Raw genomic sequence first — 19,726 nt, forward strand, 5'->3', positions numbered from 1 at the left:
GCGGCTGTGACGGGCGCGCAGAGGGACCGGTACACTGAAGGGAGAAGCGCGTAAGGGCTGTGGCCAGGTCCTTTTCTTCCAACGTCCCGGTTTCTCTGACTCACGAACGACCTCTGGAGGCAAATGCTCTACGAAACTTCGCTCCATTCTACCCATTCTGAAACCATTTCCACTGCCAGACTCGCCCCCCCCCCCGCCTTAGCTTTCGAAAAGAAGTGCAGTTCCGGGGTGGGGACCCCAGGGCCCTTTCTGGGAAATGAAGTCTCTGTCAGAAGGATTCTGGGAGTCGTAGTTCCTACTGTTACTTTGCGCACGCGCATTTCGTTTTCACGTTGCGGCTCCTGTTGTGCGGCGCGGGAAAGAGACGTGTGTGCCTATGTCGCGCTGGCCCTGGGACTGCGTCCTCTTTTGGCTCTTTGTCCCATGGAGAGGGGTCCCGGGTTAGAACGGGCGTGGGTCTTCTGTCAGTTTTAATTGTAAGCGGTAACTGGGCAATTACAACGGTTTGTGAGAATCTCCAGGCCTAGACGTGGAGGCAGCTCATTAGGGCCTGGAGGAAGAGGCATCAGAGGCAAAACCTTCGGGTATGGCTTAGGACCAGGCTGTGGCGATGCGGTCTAAATTCTGTGGTCTCGAGAGCCCAGAGACCCCAGTGATCAGGCAATGACCTTGAGAGGACCTTTGAGTTACTGAGGAGATGACGTCGTCCTCTGACAGCCTAAAGGTGTTCTCCCTTTCAGTCAGGGGTGGGCTGTGCCCCTAATTTCATTTTATTTAGTCACTGTGGCTGTGGTTGGGAAGGGTCGCCAGGGGAGGGCATTGAGGACCGAGCTGTTGTCCAGGGAGATGTGATAAGAGCTCACCGTGGAACACGCCTGGGTGGATCAGTTGGTTAAGCAGCTGCCTTCTGCTCAGGTCATGATCACAGGATCCTGGGATCAAGTCCTACACTGGGATCCTTGCTCGGTGGGGAGCCTGCTTTTCCCTCTGTCTGCCACTCCCCCCACTTGTGGTCTCTCTCTCTGTGACAAATAAATAATCTTTATATATATATATATATATATATAAAGCTCATGGCAGTGGCAGTATGGACTGAAGTGGATGGTGAGGGCTCAGGGTTGAGGGAGGAGTTGAGGATTCCCAGATTCCTGGTGTGGGCTGCTATCATGTCTACAGATGATCTCACCTTGTGAAATTCTTACTCCTAATCTGTCTCAACTCCAAAAAAACACTCAAGGGGTCCTCGAGCGAGCACATGTGCAAATTTATTCACCAAACTATTCAGATGCATGCTTTGACCCAAAGGACACTCATTCATATAGCCATATAGCTCTGTTACACCCACCCTTATGAGCACATTTGGTGTGTAAATACACACGGCCATATAGCTACTCATGATCATATACTCACATATACTACATGCCCCAGACAAGAGCCCTGATAAATGCCCAGAGCTGAGGATGCCCTGCTATCTTGGGCTAAGTGTGACCTCCAGGCTAAAAGGACACATGCTGATTCTTTGGGCTTCTCTTTGGAAACGTCACACACAGCTCAGTCTTTATCCTTTCTACTACATCCATGTCCATTATGACTCTGACTTCTCCTAGTTATCTTCCTTCACCCTGGCCTGATGGGAGAGATAAAAGGGCTTTGAATTCAGGTAAGGGTTTTGTTTATCTGAATGTTTACTGAGGGTTTTCCCAGAGCAGTAGTTCTGAACATGTATGTATGTGCTGGACTCTTAAGAATCCGATGAAAACTGTGAACTCTCTTCTCAGATAAACACAGCTATATATCCATACTATTTTGAAAACAAAATTGAGACCCATCTATTGGCCCCTGGTTAAGAACCTCACTAGAGGTAGACCAGAAGGTCAGTTTCCTGGTTTTTCCCTCTCTGCAGTTTTTAAGTCATGCTAGAGCTGAGAAAAGTAGGGCCCCAAGCCCCTAGAGGAGTCAGGGCATGAGGAAGGGGCAGCCTCTCCTTCCATCCTTCTGTTACCCTTAGTTTTGGAGTCTGGCTGTTAGTCTGCAGGTCCTCTGCTGGGCGGTCATTCAGCTGGTTAGTGGATGAGTCAGCAGGCAGGCAGTTCAAGCTTATCAGATATTTATTTAGTGTTAGTAGGTCATTTAGAAAGCCAGTAGGTCAATCAAATGATTTGTGGTTTAGAAACTTAATCAGCCAACCGGCCAGTCATTTAGGGTTAATTTTCAGATGGACAGTAGTCCATCAGGATCCATCAGTCGAAGGTCGATTCAATCATCAATCCATCCATTAGGGAGCCAATTGTTGAGAATGCCAAACAGCTGGGTCACCAGAGGGACAAAAGGGCAGCTGGGGTGAAACCATCTAGACACAGAGTGTGTTTCTATTTGCTACAACCTTAAGACAACACAGTAACACACACACCCCTGTATTTGCCATTGTGCTTTCCATGGTTTCAGCTATCAGCAGTTGTGGTCCGTGGTTGGGAAGCATATGATCCTCCTTCTGGGTTATCAGGTCAATAGTAGCCTAACACTACATCACAGTGCCTACATTGTTCACCTCACTGTATCTCATCACGTAGGCATTTTATTATCACACATCATCATAAGAAGGAGGGTGAGTGCAGTACAATAAGATATTTTGAGGGAGGGAGAGAGGAAGGAAAGAGACCTCATTCACAGAACTTTTATTACAGTATATTGTTGCAATGGTTTTATTTCATTATTAGTTAATATTGTTAATGTCTTACTGTGCCTAATTTATAAATTAAACTTTGTCATAGGTATGCATGTATAGGAAAAAACATTGTATATGTAGGATTCGGTACTATCCGTGGTTTGAGGCATCCACTGGGGGTCTTGGGATGTCCCTCAAGGATAAGCGTGGACTACCATATAGGCAAGCAGAGAGAAGAGTTGACTCCTCGGCCACCAGAGGGAGCTTCAGTTTGCTGGGAAAGAGGCCTCCTCCGGAGTAGGGAACCAGGAGAGGAAACACTGTAGAACAAGGGCCCCGCCGAGTTGCCAGTAGAGGGCAGCGTGGCTCCCCATTCACATCCACACCCGGCACACTTCAGTTAAACTTCAGGCTTGTGGGAGCCCAATCTCTGGCCTGCTTGAGGAAAGCCTCCTGAAAGGATTTGTCACCCAGGGAGTGCTTAACCAAGACACGCTTAACTCCCAAGCTAAGAGGAAGCCAGACAGCTGCCGACCAGGAGGACTTGCCATTGCCAGGCGCCGCTGCCAGGAGCACCCCAGCCATGGGGGAGGAGGGAGAATGGAGGAGGAGCATCTTACCCCTCTCTCCCAGAACAGGGAGGGGAGCAATTCCCTAAAGCTGAGGCACTGAGGGCAGGATCTGTCTTCTGTCGAGGTGCATGTCACTTCCTGGGCTGCTGCTTCAGCTTCTCTAGGGGCCAAAGAGGGGCTAGACTAATGGACCTAAGCCAATGACTCCTATTCCTTCGATGGACTCTGTGGTCAGCTGCTTCTTTTGCAACGGGCAGTAACTCGAAGGCACAAAGATGGAGGCTGGATATAGACAATGAAGGAAACGTGGGGGAAGAATGAGCTATGAGCTTAATTTCCCTTTGGGAATGGCTGAGATGTTTATATAAGGTATCAAATATGGCACTGGGCACCAAAGCAGGACTCAGAAGATTCGAGTTCTTTTCTCCCCCAAAGGGAAGGGCATGAGCCCAGGTAATTGTGTCTCCCAGTTATGCCTGGAGCATACTGTTATGCCTCCAGATGGGCTTCCGGGCTTAATGGACAGGGGCATATTCTGGCTCCAGCTGGTTTGGTTGTCAGCACAGTTAAAGAGAGAGTAACGGGGGGGCCGTCCTAATTGTAGAGGTGTCCCACGTGCCTGGTGCTTTATGTACACCCTCACAGGCGGTACCATCCCCAGGTACAGGTGGCACATCTGAGGTCTCACAGCTGGGAAGTGATGCGGAACTGGTTTTGAACGCCGTCTGTGTGGTTCCAAAGCTCGCTCCTTTTCTGGGAAACCCAACTCCAGACACAAATGGGGAAGGAGAAGAAAGTGAAAGACTGGAAGGCTGCTAGGTCCTGAGGAAGATTTGCTGGGGTGGGGGGCTCTGGGTAGGACTGTCCCCTTCAGAGATTCTGCAAACCTGGCATCCCACATGGTGACATTAACCCTTCTCCTCTCTTCCAGGTACACAACAAATGCGTCAACAATGGCAATCTGTGCACAAGCCCTTTGGCCTTGTAAGTAACAAAGCTGGGGGGGGGGGGGGGGGAGTGGGAGTCAGACCATGAAGGGCATTGTGAGTAACCTTAGGGAGCTTGGATTTAATCTAGAAGGTAGAGGAGGACCAAGGGGTTTTAACAAAGAGGGGTGTGGTTTGATTTGTGCTGCCACAAGTGTGCAGTCCATATGTCAGAGAGGAATACTGAGTATGGATTGATTGATTTTAAAGATTTTATTCATTCATTTGTCAAAGAGAGAGAGAGAGCACAAGCAGGGGGAGCATCAGGCAGAGGGAGAAGCAGGCTCCCCGCTGAGCAAGGAGCCGGATGCAGGACTTGATCCCAGGACTCCAGCATCATGACCTGAGCCGAAGGCAGAAGCTTAACCGACTGAGCCACCCAGGCGTCCCTTGAACATGGATTTAGCATGTACGAGTAAGCCCGCACACATACTTTACGTGGGGCCCGGGAAGAACGTTTACTATGATGGCGTGATTATGAGCAAGGGCTCACGAGTCGGCTGCTTTGACTCCCAGTTCTGGCCCTTCCCTGCTGTGAGGCCTTGGCAGGGGACCTCTTCTGTCAGTTTCTTTCTCCACCTTAAAAATGGGAGACAGTAAGCCACAGGATGGCTAGGAGGCTGAAAGAAGGTTTTGCTTATAAAGCACAGCGCAGTACCTGAGACACTGAGGCAGTGAATGCTGGCTCACCCTCACATCAGATACATCTCCTGCTCCACTCCTCATCCTCTCGGCCTCATGTCTTTGTGGGCCACTGTCGTGGTGACTGGGTCCAGGACTTGACAGCATCTCATTCTCTTGCTTTCCGTCCCAGGACTTCTCAGATGCCAGAGTGCCCAGGCGAACCCTCTGCACTGATGCATGTCCAACCGTTCAGATGTGTCTCAGGTTTCTCAGGCGGTCCTGGCTAGAGCAACCGGTCACCATATCAGCTCAGTGTGCATCTTCCCTGCAGCTTTCCCTCTCCCCTTTGTCCCCTTCCCCGTCCTTCGCTTCTGCTCCTTGGGACCACATTCCCTAATAAGCATCTACACTTAAGGGGTTTTTTCTCAGGCTGCTTTCAGAACCCAGGCTAAAACAACCCATTGTAAGGTGATCCTACTTTCTTGGAAATGCTGCATCAGGAAAAAATGGGAAGAGGGGCACCTGGGTGGCTCAGTCGGTTAAACGTCTGTCTTCAGCTCAGGTCATGATCTCAGGGTCCTGGGATCGAGCCCCGCATTGGGCTCCCTACTCAGCGGGAAGCCTGCTTCTCCCTTTCCCACTCCCCCTGCTTGTGTTCCCTCTCTTACTGCCTCTCTCTCTGTCAAATAAATACATTAAAAAATCTTTAAAAATAAAATAAAATAAACCCCTCAAAGGCAGTGATAGAAGAAACTTGTGATCAATAGATACATTATCCCTTTCAAGTAAATGACTCTAGTTTTTCTGCCCAGACTTGCAGAGGCCTCAGGCCCTAGGATTTGCTTGCCCTCTGCTGCAAGTCGGTTCCCAGGAGCAGACTCAGACAGGGATGTATGCGGGAAGCATAAGGGGGAATGTTCTTGGGCCAATGCTATGGAAGAAGGGAAGGCAGCAGGGGAGGCAGAAGTGGGCTGTGATGTAGTCATGAGGCCTTAGCTGACCCTGTGGGGAGCACTGAAGCTGGGTGGCCCTTCGGGGTTCTCCCCGGGGTTTTCAATCCCTGTCCTTGCCTTGTCATTGTATGTGGCTGTCCTGGGAAGGAGGCACTGCCAGCTCGCATACTCCCGGCCACTGGGGAGAGTGTCCTGAAGCTGGGGTCTGGATGGGGCAGCACCTACCACTTCAGTCCCAGTGGTGGCTTTGGGGGATGTGGTAGCTGCTGCGAGTCCTCTGCCCCATATCCACTCCTCCCTCCTTCCTTATTAACAGGTGTCTGATTGGAGACAGCAATGTGCCCCACAAAAATACTCACTTTCCTAGATTCCTTTGAAATGGAGGTGGGCCAAGGGATCCTGCTCTGGCCGGGGAGATGTAAACGGCAGTCTGGGTTCCTGATGACACGGTAGGGCCTCTGGAGAAAATGAAAGGCTTTGTTTGCTTAACCACTGTATTCATGTTTCTGTCACATGTAACCCAATAGTCCGAAATAGTTCTGACAGGCACCGTCACATCCTGCTTAAGAACATGGTCCTCCAAGTTCAGCGGACAGTAGCTTGGAGTCCCACCTCCGCTGCACCCTGGCTAGCTACGGGAGACCTCAGATGAGTCGCTCCGTCAGACTTACCTGTCTCTCGGAAGTTGGAATGACGGTACTACCTGAGACGTGTGTCATGTCACACTGGGGTACCCAGCTTGTCCCAGCGTGCCTGGAACTTGCTCAGTTTTAGCAAGGGGAGTCCTGCATCCTGGGAAACTCGTCAGCCCCAGGCAAACCAGGACAGCTGACCTCCCTATTAAAACACATCTCCAAACTACCCTATCTCTTTTACAGATACGAGCCTGGGTCCTGAAGGCTAAAAATGATGTTTCATGCTCTCTCCTAATGGCTGAGTATAATACAGCATCACAGCCAAGATTAGTTTTACATTATATAAGTAGTTGTTTTCTTAACAAAAGCAGCAACCACAGATGGTCAGAGACACAGTTGGAATATTCTCCAATTCATTTAGATTTAAATTTATAACAGTTGTAACCCCACTATGTTTTTAGCACTCACTGATATTCACCAGCAAATATGGTATCTTGTAGGGCTGTTGGGAGGATCAAATTAGCCTAGGAAAAGCCTTTTCCATGGTGTGTTACATAGCACACACATAGTACATGCACATGGAACACTGGAAAGTTCGCCAGTGTCACATATGCTTAGGTTAGACTCTAGGCTTTGACTCTTCCTTTGGAAAAATGACTTCATCCCCTGCCTCACCGCCCCCAACTCCAGCCTCTTTCCTCATTTGTATTAGGGGTAATAGGAACTTCTTGAGAGAGTTGTTTAGATTGATAGAGAAATGCTTGTGGGGCTCCTCAAGGGAAGCATGAGCCCACGATGGTGCTGTTACTACTCACAATTACCCACAAGCCGGGGATCAGGCCACCCCCCTCATGCCCCCACCCCCACTGAGGGGCTCTGCAGCTCTGGGAGGAGCCAAGTTGACCTTTCAGAACACCTGCTCCTCGTCAAGGCCAGTCTCAGCTGGCAGATGGGCTTCAGAGGCCAGGAAAGCCTGACCAGACCCTCGGAATTCAGCTGGTTCCTCTTAAACAGAAGCTATTATTATTCATGAGATGGCCACAGGGCAGGCATGATACAGGGGTACAAGCCCAACATTTAGTTCAGTGGCCTTGAGCAGTGGGAGCTGAGTGGTGCCCAGGCCGGAACTCTGGCCACTTCCCAAGCCAGAGCTGCAATGTAAACCCGGGCTGTTCTCTGCTTTCTACTTGCGGCTGTGTTTAAACACACTGGACTGCGCCCACACTAGCCGGGCTGCTAAATCTGTTCAGAAGGCTTCCTGAAGATTCACAGAAATGGAAGCACGCATCCCTGCCTCTCCCGCATCAGTTTAGGAGTCCTAGAGAAAAGAATCACTCATATCTTTCAAAAGCCTAGTTCTGCTCTAGTTTCGAAGCCCCCCAAATAGGCTTAACAGCAGTATTAAGGTCTTCAATTCTGTTTATATGTGTGAGTGGAGAAATAATACTTTAGTATATTAATAAATATCTGTAGCTATATTGAAAAAGGGCTAATTACTCTGTTGGGCTACAGAATTAACACAGCCTGCTGGCTTCGGCTTGTTCTGTGTACCTCAAATCTGTGGCCCATTGTGTATCTTGGTTTTACGTTTCAATTTCATTCATTTTTAATGATATTTAAAGATTAATTTATTTGAGAGAGAGAGAGGGAGACAGAGTCTTAAGCAGACTCCACCCTAAGCTCGGAGCCTAACGCCGGGCTCGATCTCAAGATCCTAAAATCATGACCTGAGCCAAAACTGAGAGCCGGACACTTAACTGACTGTACCACCCAGGTGCCATTTTTTAAAAAAATTTTTTAATTAACAGAGAAGAGACAGAGTACAAGCAGAGGAGTGGCAGGCAGAGGGAGAGGGAAAAGCAGACTCCCCGCTGAGCAGAGAGCCCGACACGGAGCTCGATCCCAGGATCCTGGGATCACAACTTGAGCTGAAGGCAGACGCTTCACCAACTGCCACCCAGGCGTCCCCAGGTGCCATTTTAATGATATTTTAAAAACATGTGTTATGTATTCGTTAAGTATTATGCACTGGCTATAAGAAGAGCTACCTACCTACCTACCTACCTACCATCTATCTCAAGGTGAAAATATCTCCAAGACGTACTGTTAGGGGAAGCAAGTTAATGAGAAATATGTTTAAGACATATTGTTAAAGGAAACAAAATATAAAATAAATTTTAAGAGAAGCAAGTCACAGAACAATATATATAAAGTGGTCTTTTTGCTATTTAAAAATTACATGTATTTCTATATCTGCATGGAAAATGTCTGGAAGAATGTGTCAAACAGCTCACAGCGTTCTCTCTGGAGGTGGGAGTAGAGAACTTCACTTTTGAAGTTGTTTTCAGTATAGTCTGATTGTTTTCCAGTGTGCATGTATTAATTTTAATCATAAAAATAAAGCTGAATTTGCACATGTACACACCCACGCCTGCCATGAACTAAGCCACTAAGACCATTATCCAGAAACCAAGAACTAAATGTATTAATCTCAGCTCCGTGCTCAGTGTTTGTTTATGCAGCAAGAGGTCTCAGAATTTGTTACTGAGGAAGATACATGTTAATGATGTGCACACCTGATGTCTTGGGAGGCAAAACCTTTATCTATGCTTTTAATGTTGGCTCTTATCTAAAATATGTACCTTTACCAACAGATGTTTCAAACGGATTCTTTTTAAAGATTTTGAGAGAGTGGCCCCCCTCCCCACCAAAAGCAGGGGGAGGAGCAGGGGTATAGGGTGGGGGAGAGAATCTCACACAGAGTCCCTGCTGACCCTGGAACCTGAGTCTGATGCAGGGCTCAGTCTCACAACCCTGAGATCATGACCTGAGCCAAAATCAGGAGTCAGACACTTAATGGACTGAGCCACCCAGGCACCCCTGGAACTGATTTTTAAAATATCTTTTGATCTACTTTTAGTTTTAAATCTTCAAGCTGTCTTTAGCAGTTCTAATTGAGATATACTGCGAGTGGGAGCAAAAAACAACTGATTAGACTTTAAATACTCAAGAGACAACATGTGATTTTCAGCAATAAAAGGAGCAGTTAGGATAGATTTTAAACCAGTCCAAGGCCGCTAGCTGTGCATGTCCTCCCAGCCCACGGAGCCCGGATGCTGCTGTCACACAGGGAGCCTTGGCCCCTCCAGGCCCAGCACTGCTGTCCCTTTCTGCCACCTCTGCTGGGCCAGCATGGCCTGGCCTCCCTTTTCCACGCGTACTGTACGGTTTGCTAATTTAAATGTTTTTACTTATTAAAAAGAAATCTAAAATATTGGAACTTACTTGAAAAGAACTAGAGTGACGTGTAGGTACACACCATGGCTTGTATGTACAAGTATTCTTCAAAAATTTATTTATAGAAACAGACGTATCCAAAGGCAACATTAGACAAAAACAAAGAGAAAAGTTTGGAATGCCAACGACACCGGAGAACCTCACTTGCACTTTACATGTCTTCACATGGACCTAGCACCATTTTAGTTCAGAAACCACAGATTTAATTACAATTGCTAATATATAAAATATCTTATAAAGATTATTTAACTATCTAGTAACAAAGTTCTTCCAAAAACTTACTTAAAAATCAATTAGAATTTACCATTTGAAATTGATGAAAATGGTTTAAAAACTGATCCAATCCTACGGCTTGTCAAAGGGAATGAGCCATAATTAGTTTTATTGGAAGAAAATGCCTGAATTCAGCTCCTGGCTTCCTTCTAACCACCAAGCAGGTGCGGTAAGTTGAGTATTACCTAGGAATAAGAGCACATCTAAAACCGGTCTTAGAAAATATTTTCCTAGACTATAAAAATACTAAACGGAATACAAAAATTTCAGCCTATACAGCAAATAGACTACAGATAAATACTCAAAACATACTTAAAACTATCTTCTACCATAATCATCAAGAACATCAAGTATTATTCTAATAATTTTTCTATGATTCATTCTGATTCCGTGTTTGTTTCCCCTCAAGTTTTGTTGTAACACCAGCTACAGAGCAAATTGGGTGTTTCTCGCAGAAGTTCCTGGAGGCACCACTGAATAATTCTTTGTATTCAACTGGTTCTCAAAGTGCTGAAAGTGCAAACGTAGTAGAGCCTGTGCTTTGAGATCAGGGGTCAGCAACCTCGGGCCGTGAACGTGGCCACACTCATTTGTTTACACGTTGTCTGTGGTTGCTTTCGTGCCACAGGACTGTAGGTGGCCTCTGGGTCCCCAGAGTCTAAAATCTTCACTATCTGGCCCCGTACAGGAAAAATGTGCCAACCCCTATTTTAGCTAAACCACTTCAGGACATGTTTCGCTGAACAGGGACAAGGTAGAACTGTCCTGAACATTTTGGCTGAGGTTTGCTGGTTCCGTCACATAGTACCACGGCAGATCAAGACAATACCATGTGGATTGGCAACTCTGGGGACTGAAATACTTGTCTGGCATCGTAAGTGAAGTCAGGCTAGGATGAAAGTATTTTCCTCTCTGCGAACTGGCCGTGATGTACCAAGTAACTCATGTACCCGGTCACAGCAACGTACTTCCTGTTCAACCCAACCATCTACGTGCCTCAACGTGATTTCTAGCCCTTATAAATCAATAATCTTATACCCTTGGCAATGAACAGTACTAGAAGCAGACCCTTCCCATCCCTCTGTGTTGGCATAGATTCTATCAGCACTGCACTGCCTACCCGTTAGAATCCTTCCTTGTGACAAGCATCATAATAACTGGTACTACCGCTACTCCCCAGGGCCACAAACATGTCCTTTTTGACAAAGCGGACTAAGTTTTCAAGGGGGCACATAGGCTTGGAAGAATGCTTGTGGTGGTCCTGGCAAAAAGAGGTGTGGAATGTGACATCGACGCCATTATAAAGAATCCGGACAGAATGCTCACTGGGCTTTTCTCTGTCTTGCCAGAGCTCCAAGATCAACCTGGCTGCAAACCTTGGGAATCTGGCTTCCATAAGGCCCAAGGCACTGAGAAGGGGTGACAGAGTGACATCATGAGCAGAGTAGAGGGCAAAGACCTCCTCTTTCCTGCCCTCTGCGGCACGCTGCATCCGGCTGATGGTCTGGTTCAGGATGGGGTGGGCGCCCAGGAGGGCATAGCCCAGATAGAGCTTCTTCTCCCGCCTCTCTCTCTCGTCCTCTATCTGATGCGTCTTGATCACCTTGAAGTGCTCCATGTCAATACAGCCATTCCTGGTGCACGGGAAGCTGACGTTGTGGCAGAAGTGGCAGAGCATGGAGTCTATGGGGTTGGCAGCTCGAAGCTGCTTGGTGGGGACGTCCACGATCCTGGCCATGTCCTCATAGGTCCTCTCCAGCTGGCTGTTTTTCAAACGTAAGAGGTACTGCCGACGCTGCTCCTTTTCCAGATACTGGTTTCTTACGGGGCAAAAGCAGTTTCCGGAGCAGAACAGAGCACTTGGCTGGTGCCTAAAATGAATCTTCTTCCAGTCAAAATCTGGGAGAAAGCCATAAAGCAAGGCCAGCCCGCTTTGTAGTGTCCGGCTTTTCCCAGTGGTCTCCAAGTAAAGCTGGTCTGTGGACCAGTCACTCGGTAGGAGTTTGTGTTTCTTTAGATAGATGTCCCTCAGCAGCTGGCCATTCTGCAAATGCTGCACGACTCCTGAAACACAGGGACACAAACTGTCCTCACCACCAGCTCAGCAAAAGGACCAGCAAAGCGAGGCCGAGTCAGTGGCCAGCGCTGCAGTGCTTTCCATCAGTGCACGAGAATATAATCAAGACCGTTCCCCGGCGGGTGGAAGCTACAAGAATGGGTTTGCATGAACTCATGAGGGGAGCCCCGTGGGGCTATCCATGAAGGGATGAGCAGAGGAGGGGAGCACCAGGACCATCTGCTCAATCCCTCCCTTCTGGGAAGGGGCATTGTGACTGGGGGGCCTCAGAGGGCAGCAATCGCCCTCCTGGCAGATGTCTGTAATTGGCATGGGCTTAAGGAGAGCTCCCTCCCTCCTGCCCAGGGACACGGCATTCTTTAGTGTGCAGGGAGGGCCCATGGGAATCAGTCAGGTAAAGAGAAGAAGGTGCTTGCTGGCTGCTTAGTCCCCTCACTGTTGGGAGGTTCTCTCCTTCATCTCATTCTCCCTACTCTCCCAAGGGAAGGCTCACTGCCAACCTTGCAGGTACATTCTGCCTAATCCTCCCGGGCCATTACCGGCTCATCAAGGCCGTTCTGTCTGTGGAGATATGGAAAGATCTCTCAGACACCCAGACAGAATACCTGGGAAAAAAAAACCCAAAGTGCAGAACAGGACATTTATTATACTCCTTTTAAATAAAAATGAGGGGAAAATAAGAATGTGTATTTGCAGTTGTTTGTGTTTTGCATAAACTCTGGACAGATGCATAAGAAACCAATATCAATGGTTACCTGGGGAGATGGGGGCACAGAAACGGGGCAAATGGAACATGGAGAGGAGCAAGAATTTTAAATTTACCTGTCAACTAAAAGTTTAAAATGTTTTAGTTTTGAACTACCACAGTATGGTAACAAATTATCTTGAAGAAAAAAAGAAAAGAAGAGAAAAGAAAAAAAGGAAGGAAAGGAAAGGAAAAGAAAAGAAAAGAAAAGAAAAGAAAAGAAAAGAAAAGAAAAGAAAAGAAAAAGAAAAACCTTATCTTCAAGCAGGAGAAGACGATCCAAGATGAAAGCAAGCTCAGCCTCCAGGCACCAGGATGGAGGGGGATGGAATTTCAGTGACAAATCTGAATTCTTGGAGGGGCAACCACACACAGGCCCCACGACCAGTTCATGAGCAATGTCGCTTATTCAGATGCCCAAACGGTGTGAAAACCCAAGACAACTTGTGGCTGAGATGCGTGAGACAGAGGGCCCTGCACTGGCCCAGGAAGGGGAACAGCTCAGGAAAACATCACAAAGGACGTCTGTGTCCCACTCTGCAGGAAAAATATCGAGTGCACAGTTCCCTCAGAGATCTGGGCCAATACAGGTCTTAGGCATTTCCAAAATGGTTTGCAAAAAGAGGCAAACCATGAGTGACAAACATTGAGAGTCTGTGTCTGGCCCTAGTTCACCTCTGGGCCAGCCTTATACTCCTAGGCTGCAATATATTAAGGTTGACTGCTTCCCGTGTGCCAGGCCTTTCTCCTTTCATCCTCACAAAAACCCAATAAAGAAGGCATATTATTATTGTCCCCATTTTCTTTATTTTACAGCTGAGGAAACCGAGGCCCTGAGCCAATCACCGCTAAGAAGTGGCAGAGCTGGCACTCCAGCCCCCATCTGGGCTCAACCTTGCCCTCCTAGTCCCTGCTCCTGGCACCTTCACCCTGTCTTTTCAGGGAGAAATAGTCAGTTCTAGCCATTTAGGGCCTCTTAGCCTCTCCAAACACAGCCTGTATCTTCATGACCTTGGTCACGCCCTCCCCCTTTCTCTGCCTAGAGAAATCCCCACCCAGTGCCTGGCTCCCATACTGCCTGCTCTGTCGTCTTCCTTCTTCCTCCCCCAGGTCGGACCAAGAATTCCTTCCTGCTCTTGTTCCGCTGGATCTCCAGGACTCGAGCCTACCATCCGCTAGCACTGTGCGAGGCACTTGACACATGCTAATCTCACTCACCGCCGGCCTCGGGGGGACATCAGCAGTCCCGTCCCACAGGCCTGTCGGCTCCACGGCCTGCGCAGCTTGCAGTTCAGTGCGTTGCCTTCACGTGCCTTGTCCGCGGCAGCTGTGTGTGGGCTCCTTTAGGACAAGGCGGGGAGCATCTATTCATCCAGCCACTCCCTGCCCCCCTACGCCCAGCAGCTGTCAAGGCATCTTGAATAGAGTAGGCACTAATGATCGGTCTTACATAGTTACTGTGGGGTGCCAAAAGTGTTTCGGTTATAAATGGTTATTCTAACAGCTATGCATTTTTAATGAAATTTAAAACAGAAGATAAAAGTGAGCATTAAAAGAGAATTAGGGAACAGGAGCAAACAGTACCGTGAAAATGATTTCTCGAGTAACGCTAATTTAGAAAACGATGTAGATAATAGAACAACTAAGAGAGGTGGAAATGAATGAGTGTCTCTAGAGTGTGAGGGCCACCTCCCCCCACCTGTTCTCAGGGAACAACCCCCGGATCCAGAGGCCCCCGCTGCTCAGTGCACAGTCACCCTGACCTCGGAGCCAGATGATGGACACTGACCCTGAAGGAACCCATCACATTTTCTCTCTCTCACTCTCTCAAGAATTTGGACTTGCAGTCATCTGTAGGTGTGGCTAGGACTGTCCCTCTGTGTGACAGACACAGAGCAAAACCACAGAGGCTGGGACAGACAGACTTCTTATTCCTAGTTCCAGTCTCTGGAAGCCTGGTCATACTCTTGCCCTCAGAGTCTGGAATCACCCTCTTTTGCTGGATTTGTTTCTGTTACTTGCAACCAGAGAGTCTAACCAATGGTTGGTTCTCAATAAACCTGGCTCTGTTCTCAGGGAAGGTTTGGGGGTTGAGCTGTCACAATAATACAGGAGGAACATTCCAGACCCCTACTGGGTGGGGGCCATGAAGCTAGACAGTCTCCCCAAGGAACTGTTCTCTGACCCACATAACTTTTGAGTGTACCACAAGATACTACCACATGTGAAAAACCTGTTTAAATACTTCAGCCTAGAATCTGTTTCTTTGTGTCATAAATACAAAGCCGTTTTTGCATACCATTAACATTCACTGATTGTTCCAGAAGTGCAACAGGAATTAAGGGACATCCGTATTTTATTTTGATCGGAATTTGTAAAAAAAAATCATGTCCCAAAACATGGTGTTAAGGGTCCCCAATATAATATCCCTCAGTCTGCATTTGTAATAGTCACAGTTGCCAATCTACCTTTAAGCGTAAACAACGGATTCTGTCATTCTGTCTCCTAGCGAGGGTGAACTCAAGTTCTTACACTGGGACACACAGCATGACATAATAAATTCACTTCCTTGTTTCTCCTTTATATTAGAGTTAGCGTACCTGATAGAACTGCTCTTCTTTAAAGTTTTGTATCTAGAAAGGTTATAACGATATTTGAATTTCACTTCAGGAGAGTTACGGGAGCACCACAAAATACCTGTTACAAAAAGGGGGTGCTTGGTGTGGTTGGATGCGAACTCCTGTTTTAAACGACTGCAGACCTTGTGCACATGCAGCTAATTACCAAAGCTTTTGACAAAACTCCTTATTCAAGGCTAGTCTTCCAATCCTCCTTCAGCTTAGCCCACTCTGTCACTATCGTTCTCCCCAACAATAATGGCTTCTAAAACATGGCCAAACTCTGCAGGGCCAACTATAGGACAGAGACCTTCCTTCCATCAGAGCTCAGGTCCTATGGTACTGGTGGGACAAGGAAATAACATGGCCGATAGGTCCTCCTGATTCTTCGAAAAAGGCTGGTGACCACACAAAGGTCCTCTGAGGTCCCAGACTGAAGTAGGAAGAAGCTAGAACTGGGGGGCTCCCAGTTCCTTCTCTTCCTAACAGAGGCAGCCCCACAGTTAACTCGCCAACCCGCCCTCACAGGGAACTGGCTGTGTAACGGAACGAACAGGGCTGCAGAGGGAAAGGTGGGCTTCTGTGAGGAACACAGCCAAACACACTCCGTGCTCACTGGGGATCTGCCATGTGTGTTTGCTCCCAAGATCTCGCACATGAAAACTTATCAGTCGTTTTCTCTGAAGTTTCTAAGAACGTGGGATTGGTTCCATAAATTACGGCCCAGCAATAGTGGGATGACATGCAGACACCAGAAATGATGCTGTCAACACATACTTGTCGATAGGGAAAGATGATGACAAGGTACTGTTAAATGAACAAGTGGGTTACGGAAGAGTGTGTTTAGTAAGTACCACTGCGTGTGCGTGTGTGCACGCACAGACACAAATGAAAAAAGAGGACTCACTTCTTCAGTGGATTGGGATTATGGGTGCTTCAAACTTTTCTTCCTTTCGCTTGACTGTCTTTCCTAACTTCTCTTCCATGGATATGTACTGCGCTTGCACTAAGAACAAGGGTTATTTTTCATTTTTAGAAATTCGATGTTTACTCAGATACCCTGGTGGACTCAGAGCTGCCTGAGGTGCTAGTCCTTAGTCATTCCTGGGAGCCACAGCGCCTTGCCCGGGAGAGTTTGCTCCAACGTATGCCACACGGAAGAGGGCGCAGGGGGAGTGAGCCGATGGCCGTCACAATACCTGTCTGCGTGAGCTCTCCCAGCTCACACAGTGGGTGACTGGGGTAAAGAGGCAGGGAGTGTAAGGGGCTTTCGAAAGAGGCTCCGGATCCTTTCGACATGTGACTCACGAAAGCTTCCAGTTTGGGGTGATACGGTTTCCTAAAGAGACAACACAGAGAATTAGTGGTCACTGTGCTCCAAAGCAGTCCGCACGGGTTTCAACTTCAGCCAGCAAGATCCCAGCGGTGTCACGCCCTGCTCACCCATGATAACACTACCGGCTCAATCACTTGGATTTTTTTTTTAAGATTTTATTTATTTATTTTGAGAGAGAGCGTGTGCGCAGGAGCAGGGGGAGGGACAGAGGGAGAAGAAGGAGAGAGGCAGACCCCAGCTGAGTGCAGAGCCCGACACTGACATCCCAATACCGGGCTGGATCTCAGGACCCCGAGGTCATGGCCTGAGCCAAAATCAAAAGTCAGATGCTTAACTGACTGAGCCACCCAGGCGCCCTTAGTTTACTCCCTTTGAAATTCCGATATCATTATTGCTTAACTACTGATGTTCCATGAGGCCAGCCCAGCCCCTAAGCTCTGCTGAAGCACCCATTATTCTGGGCACTGTGGGAGTCAGCTTTGCCCTCCACCTCCCAGATCCCCAACCTGCGCCCCTCCTGTTTCTGTCCTCAGGAGGCTGCCGACTCCCACCAGACAGTCATGCCCAGGCTGGGAGTCCTCCTTGACTTCTCCCTCCCCTGCTCCCATGCATGCCATCTGCTCCCCAATCCTGCAGATGTGTCCTCCTGGGGCTTCTCTGGCCCCTCTCCTGCATCCCTGCAGCCACTGGGTTCTGGCTCAGGCAGCTTTCGTCTGTAAGGCATGGGCTCCTCTTTGGCCTACCTGCGGCCTAATCTTCCCTTCTCCACAGCCCGAGAGTGACTTAAAAGCAAGGCCGGCTGTCCCGGCTCCTGTACACTGCCACCTTCCCCCAGGAGCCGTGCGTGGCCAAGCAGTCTGTCCTGGCCCCACCTCACTTTGAGGCTCAGGGCTCCCCACCCTCTCCATTCTAATGCTGGGCTCTGGCCGCACGTAACCAAGTGCCTTCTGTCCCCCAACACACCTTGTTCTTTCATGTGTCCAAGACTTCCATGCGCCGCCCCTTCCTCCTAGCAAACCTCCTTCGGCTTTCACCTCAGTAATCCTTAACTGACCTCTGGAAAACCTCCTTTGACGAAAATTAACTGATTAAGATAACCAAGATCTCTATAGCTCCCTACAGTTCACTATGCATTTTGCACATACAGTATCTCCTTTTAGGTGGGGTGGTAATGAAGAGCTAAAAAACATCCCTTTTTTATAATACCTGACATTATTTTTATTTCTGCCATGAAGTACATAGGATAAATCAAGATTTAATTTATCTTTCTGGTTGCTAATATACACTTTCCCTGAATAATGAAATGACATAAATATATACACATTTTCTCCAAATAATGAGATGACCTATGAATATACACACCTTTTCTCTGAATATGAAATGGCTATGAATGCGTATACATTCTCCAGCCGAACGGAAGAGAACAGATAGGACGAGTTCCCAGCTAAGCTAAATCAGCATGAAAAGAAGCAAGGATTAATGGTTCTAATGGCAGACCTGTCCTGTCTAAAAGCCCAGTGAACTTCGGCTGCTAAAATGCTCTTATTATCTTTCAAAAACGTAAAGCTAAAAAAAGGGTCCATCTTTAAAAAAGTGTTTTACAATTACAGAATGCTCATCCCGACACAGTACAGTCTAATCATCCTGGACTGCTGCAGGGCACTGTGTCTCTCCATAAAAACAGAGGGTATGTTATTATTCCTGAGGCTAAAACACATACATATTTGCAAACTGGCGAATAAGATTTCCAGACTGACAATGAGGCTGCCAATACGAATCCATGTAAACAAAGGCATCAACAAGAGTCAAACGTTCTGCTCCAGGCCATTATTTCGGGTTGGTGATTTCTGAGGATCTGAGAAGGCTTTGCTGCCAATTCTAGGAATGTAATTTCACTACTGGAAGTGTTTGCTGAGCTGTCCCAGCTTTTCAGGGCATCTGACTGCTTAATGATATGCTAATATCTAACTATATAGATGAGAACTTGTTTTTGGTCTGAAAAGATGGTGATTCATGGAAGAAAAACTTCACTTACAGAAGAGATAGCAAATGGCTGGATCTTTTTAACAAGAAGAGGCCCGGGTAACCCGAGCCTCTGGGCCTGTCCTGTATCTAAATGACCAGGTCCCACCTGCTGAGTCCATGGCTCCACCCCTGTAGCCAAGAGGGTACCCGGCACGTGGCAGATACTCCAAAACACGTGTGAATGAACTCAACAGGGAAGTACCCCATCCTTAGATGCTTTACAAAAAGTCCAAGGCTCCCATAATCTATAGCAATGAATATGGCAAGTTCCTATACTGGTTTATTAAAATATTCAGATTTCAGTGGAAATATGAGTGAAACTGCTAATTATGACAGACTCTCTTTGAGTAAACTATAGTTAGGCTCCTCTGAACCCTCTTTCCAACTAGGCCTCAACCTTTGGACTTCCATATTCTTTGAACTTATGTCCGTCTTTGTATCGCTCGGTTTTAGCAAAAATCCTGCTGAGTTAGCCAGAATCTCCCACTCTTGATATCTGATCAAATTCCTCCTTCTAAAACAAAACAAAACAAAACAAAACACAAACAAAACACTCCTCATCCCCCAGGTGGTATCCGCTCACGCTAGCCTGCCTTCACCAATCCCCTCACCCCTAAGGTCTCTTCTTGGTCATTTTCCATCCACTGACCTCCACCCTGCTCCTTGGCTATAAATTCCCACTGTCCATGTTGTATTTGGAATTGAGCCCAGTTCTACACTGAGATCTCTCTTCCCCTACTGCATTAGTTCCTGAATACAATCTGTTTTTACTACTACTAACTGCTGTCTGGCTCTGGTTTTCCTCTAACGGTTGTACACTAAAATCTATTCTCCTCTGGGGCACCTGGGTGGCTCAGTCGGTTAAGCATCTGACCCTTGATTTCGGCTCAGGTCATGATCTCAGGGTTGTGAGATGAGCC

General features: G+C 47.6%; 1 protein-coding gene across 1 annotated transcript in view; it reads right to left on the minus strand.

The window, feature by feature from the left end:
- Positions 1-9,773: 9,773 nt before the first annotated feature.
- PXYLP1 (2-phosphoxylose phosphatase 1) overlaps positions 9,774-19,726 on the minus strand; it is a 69,206-nt gene continuing 59,253 nt past the window's right edge. Inside the window, exons 6-7 of the mRNA XM_008707871.2 lie at positions 16,645-16,784; positions 9,774-12,069 (exon numbers count right to left, since the gene is read on the minus strand). Of these exons, the coding sequence (XP_008706093.1) occupies positions 11,129-12,069; positions 16,645-16,784 (1,081 nt within the window). The 3' untranslated portion in view covers positions 9,774-11,128. The remainder of the gene's footprint in view (positions 12,070-16,644; positions 16,785-19,726) is intronic.

The sequence above is a fragment of the Ursus maritimus genome, unplaced genomic scaffold (assembly GCF_017311325.1).
Source record: "Ursus maritimus isolate PB19 unplaced genomic scaffold, ASM1731132v1 scaffold_20, whole genome shotgun sequence".
Lineage (NCBI taxonomy): Eukaryota > Metazoa > Chordata > Mammalia > Carnivora > Ursidae > Ursus > Ursus maritimus.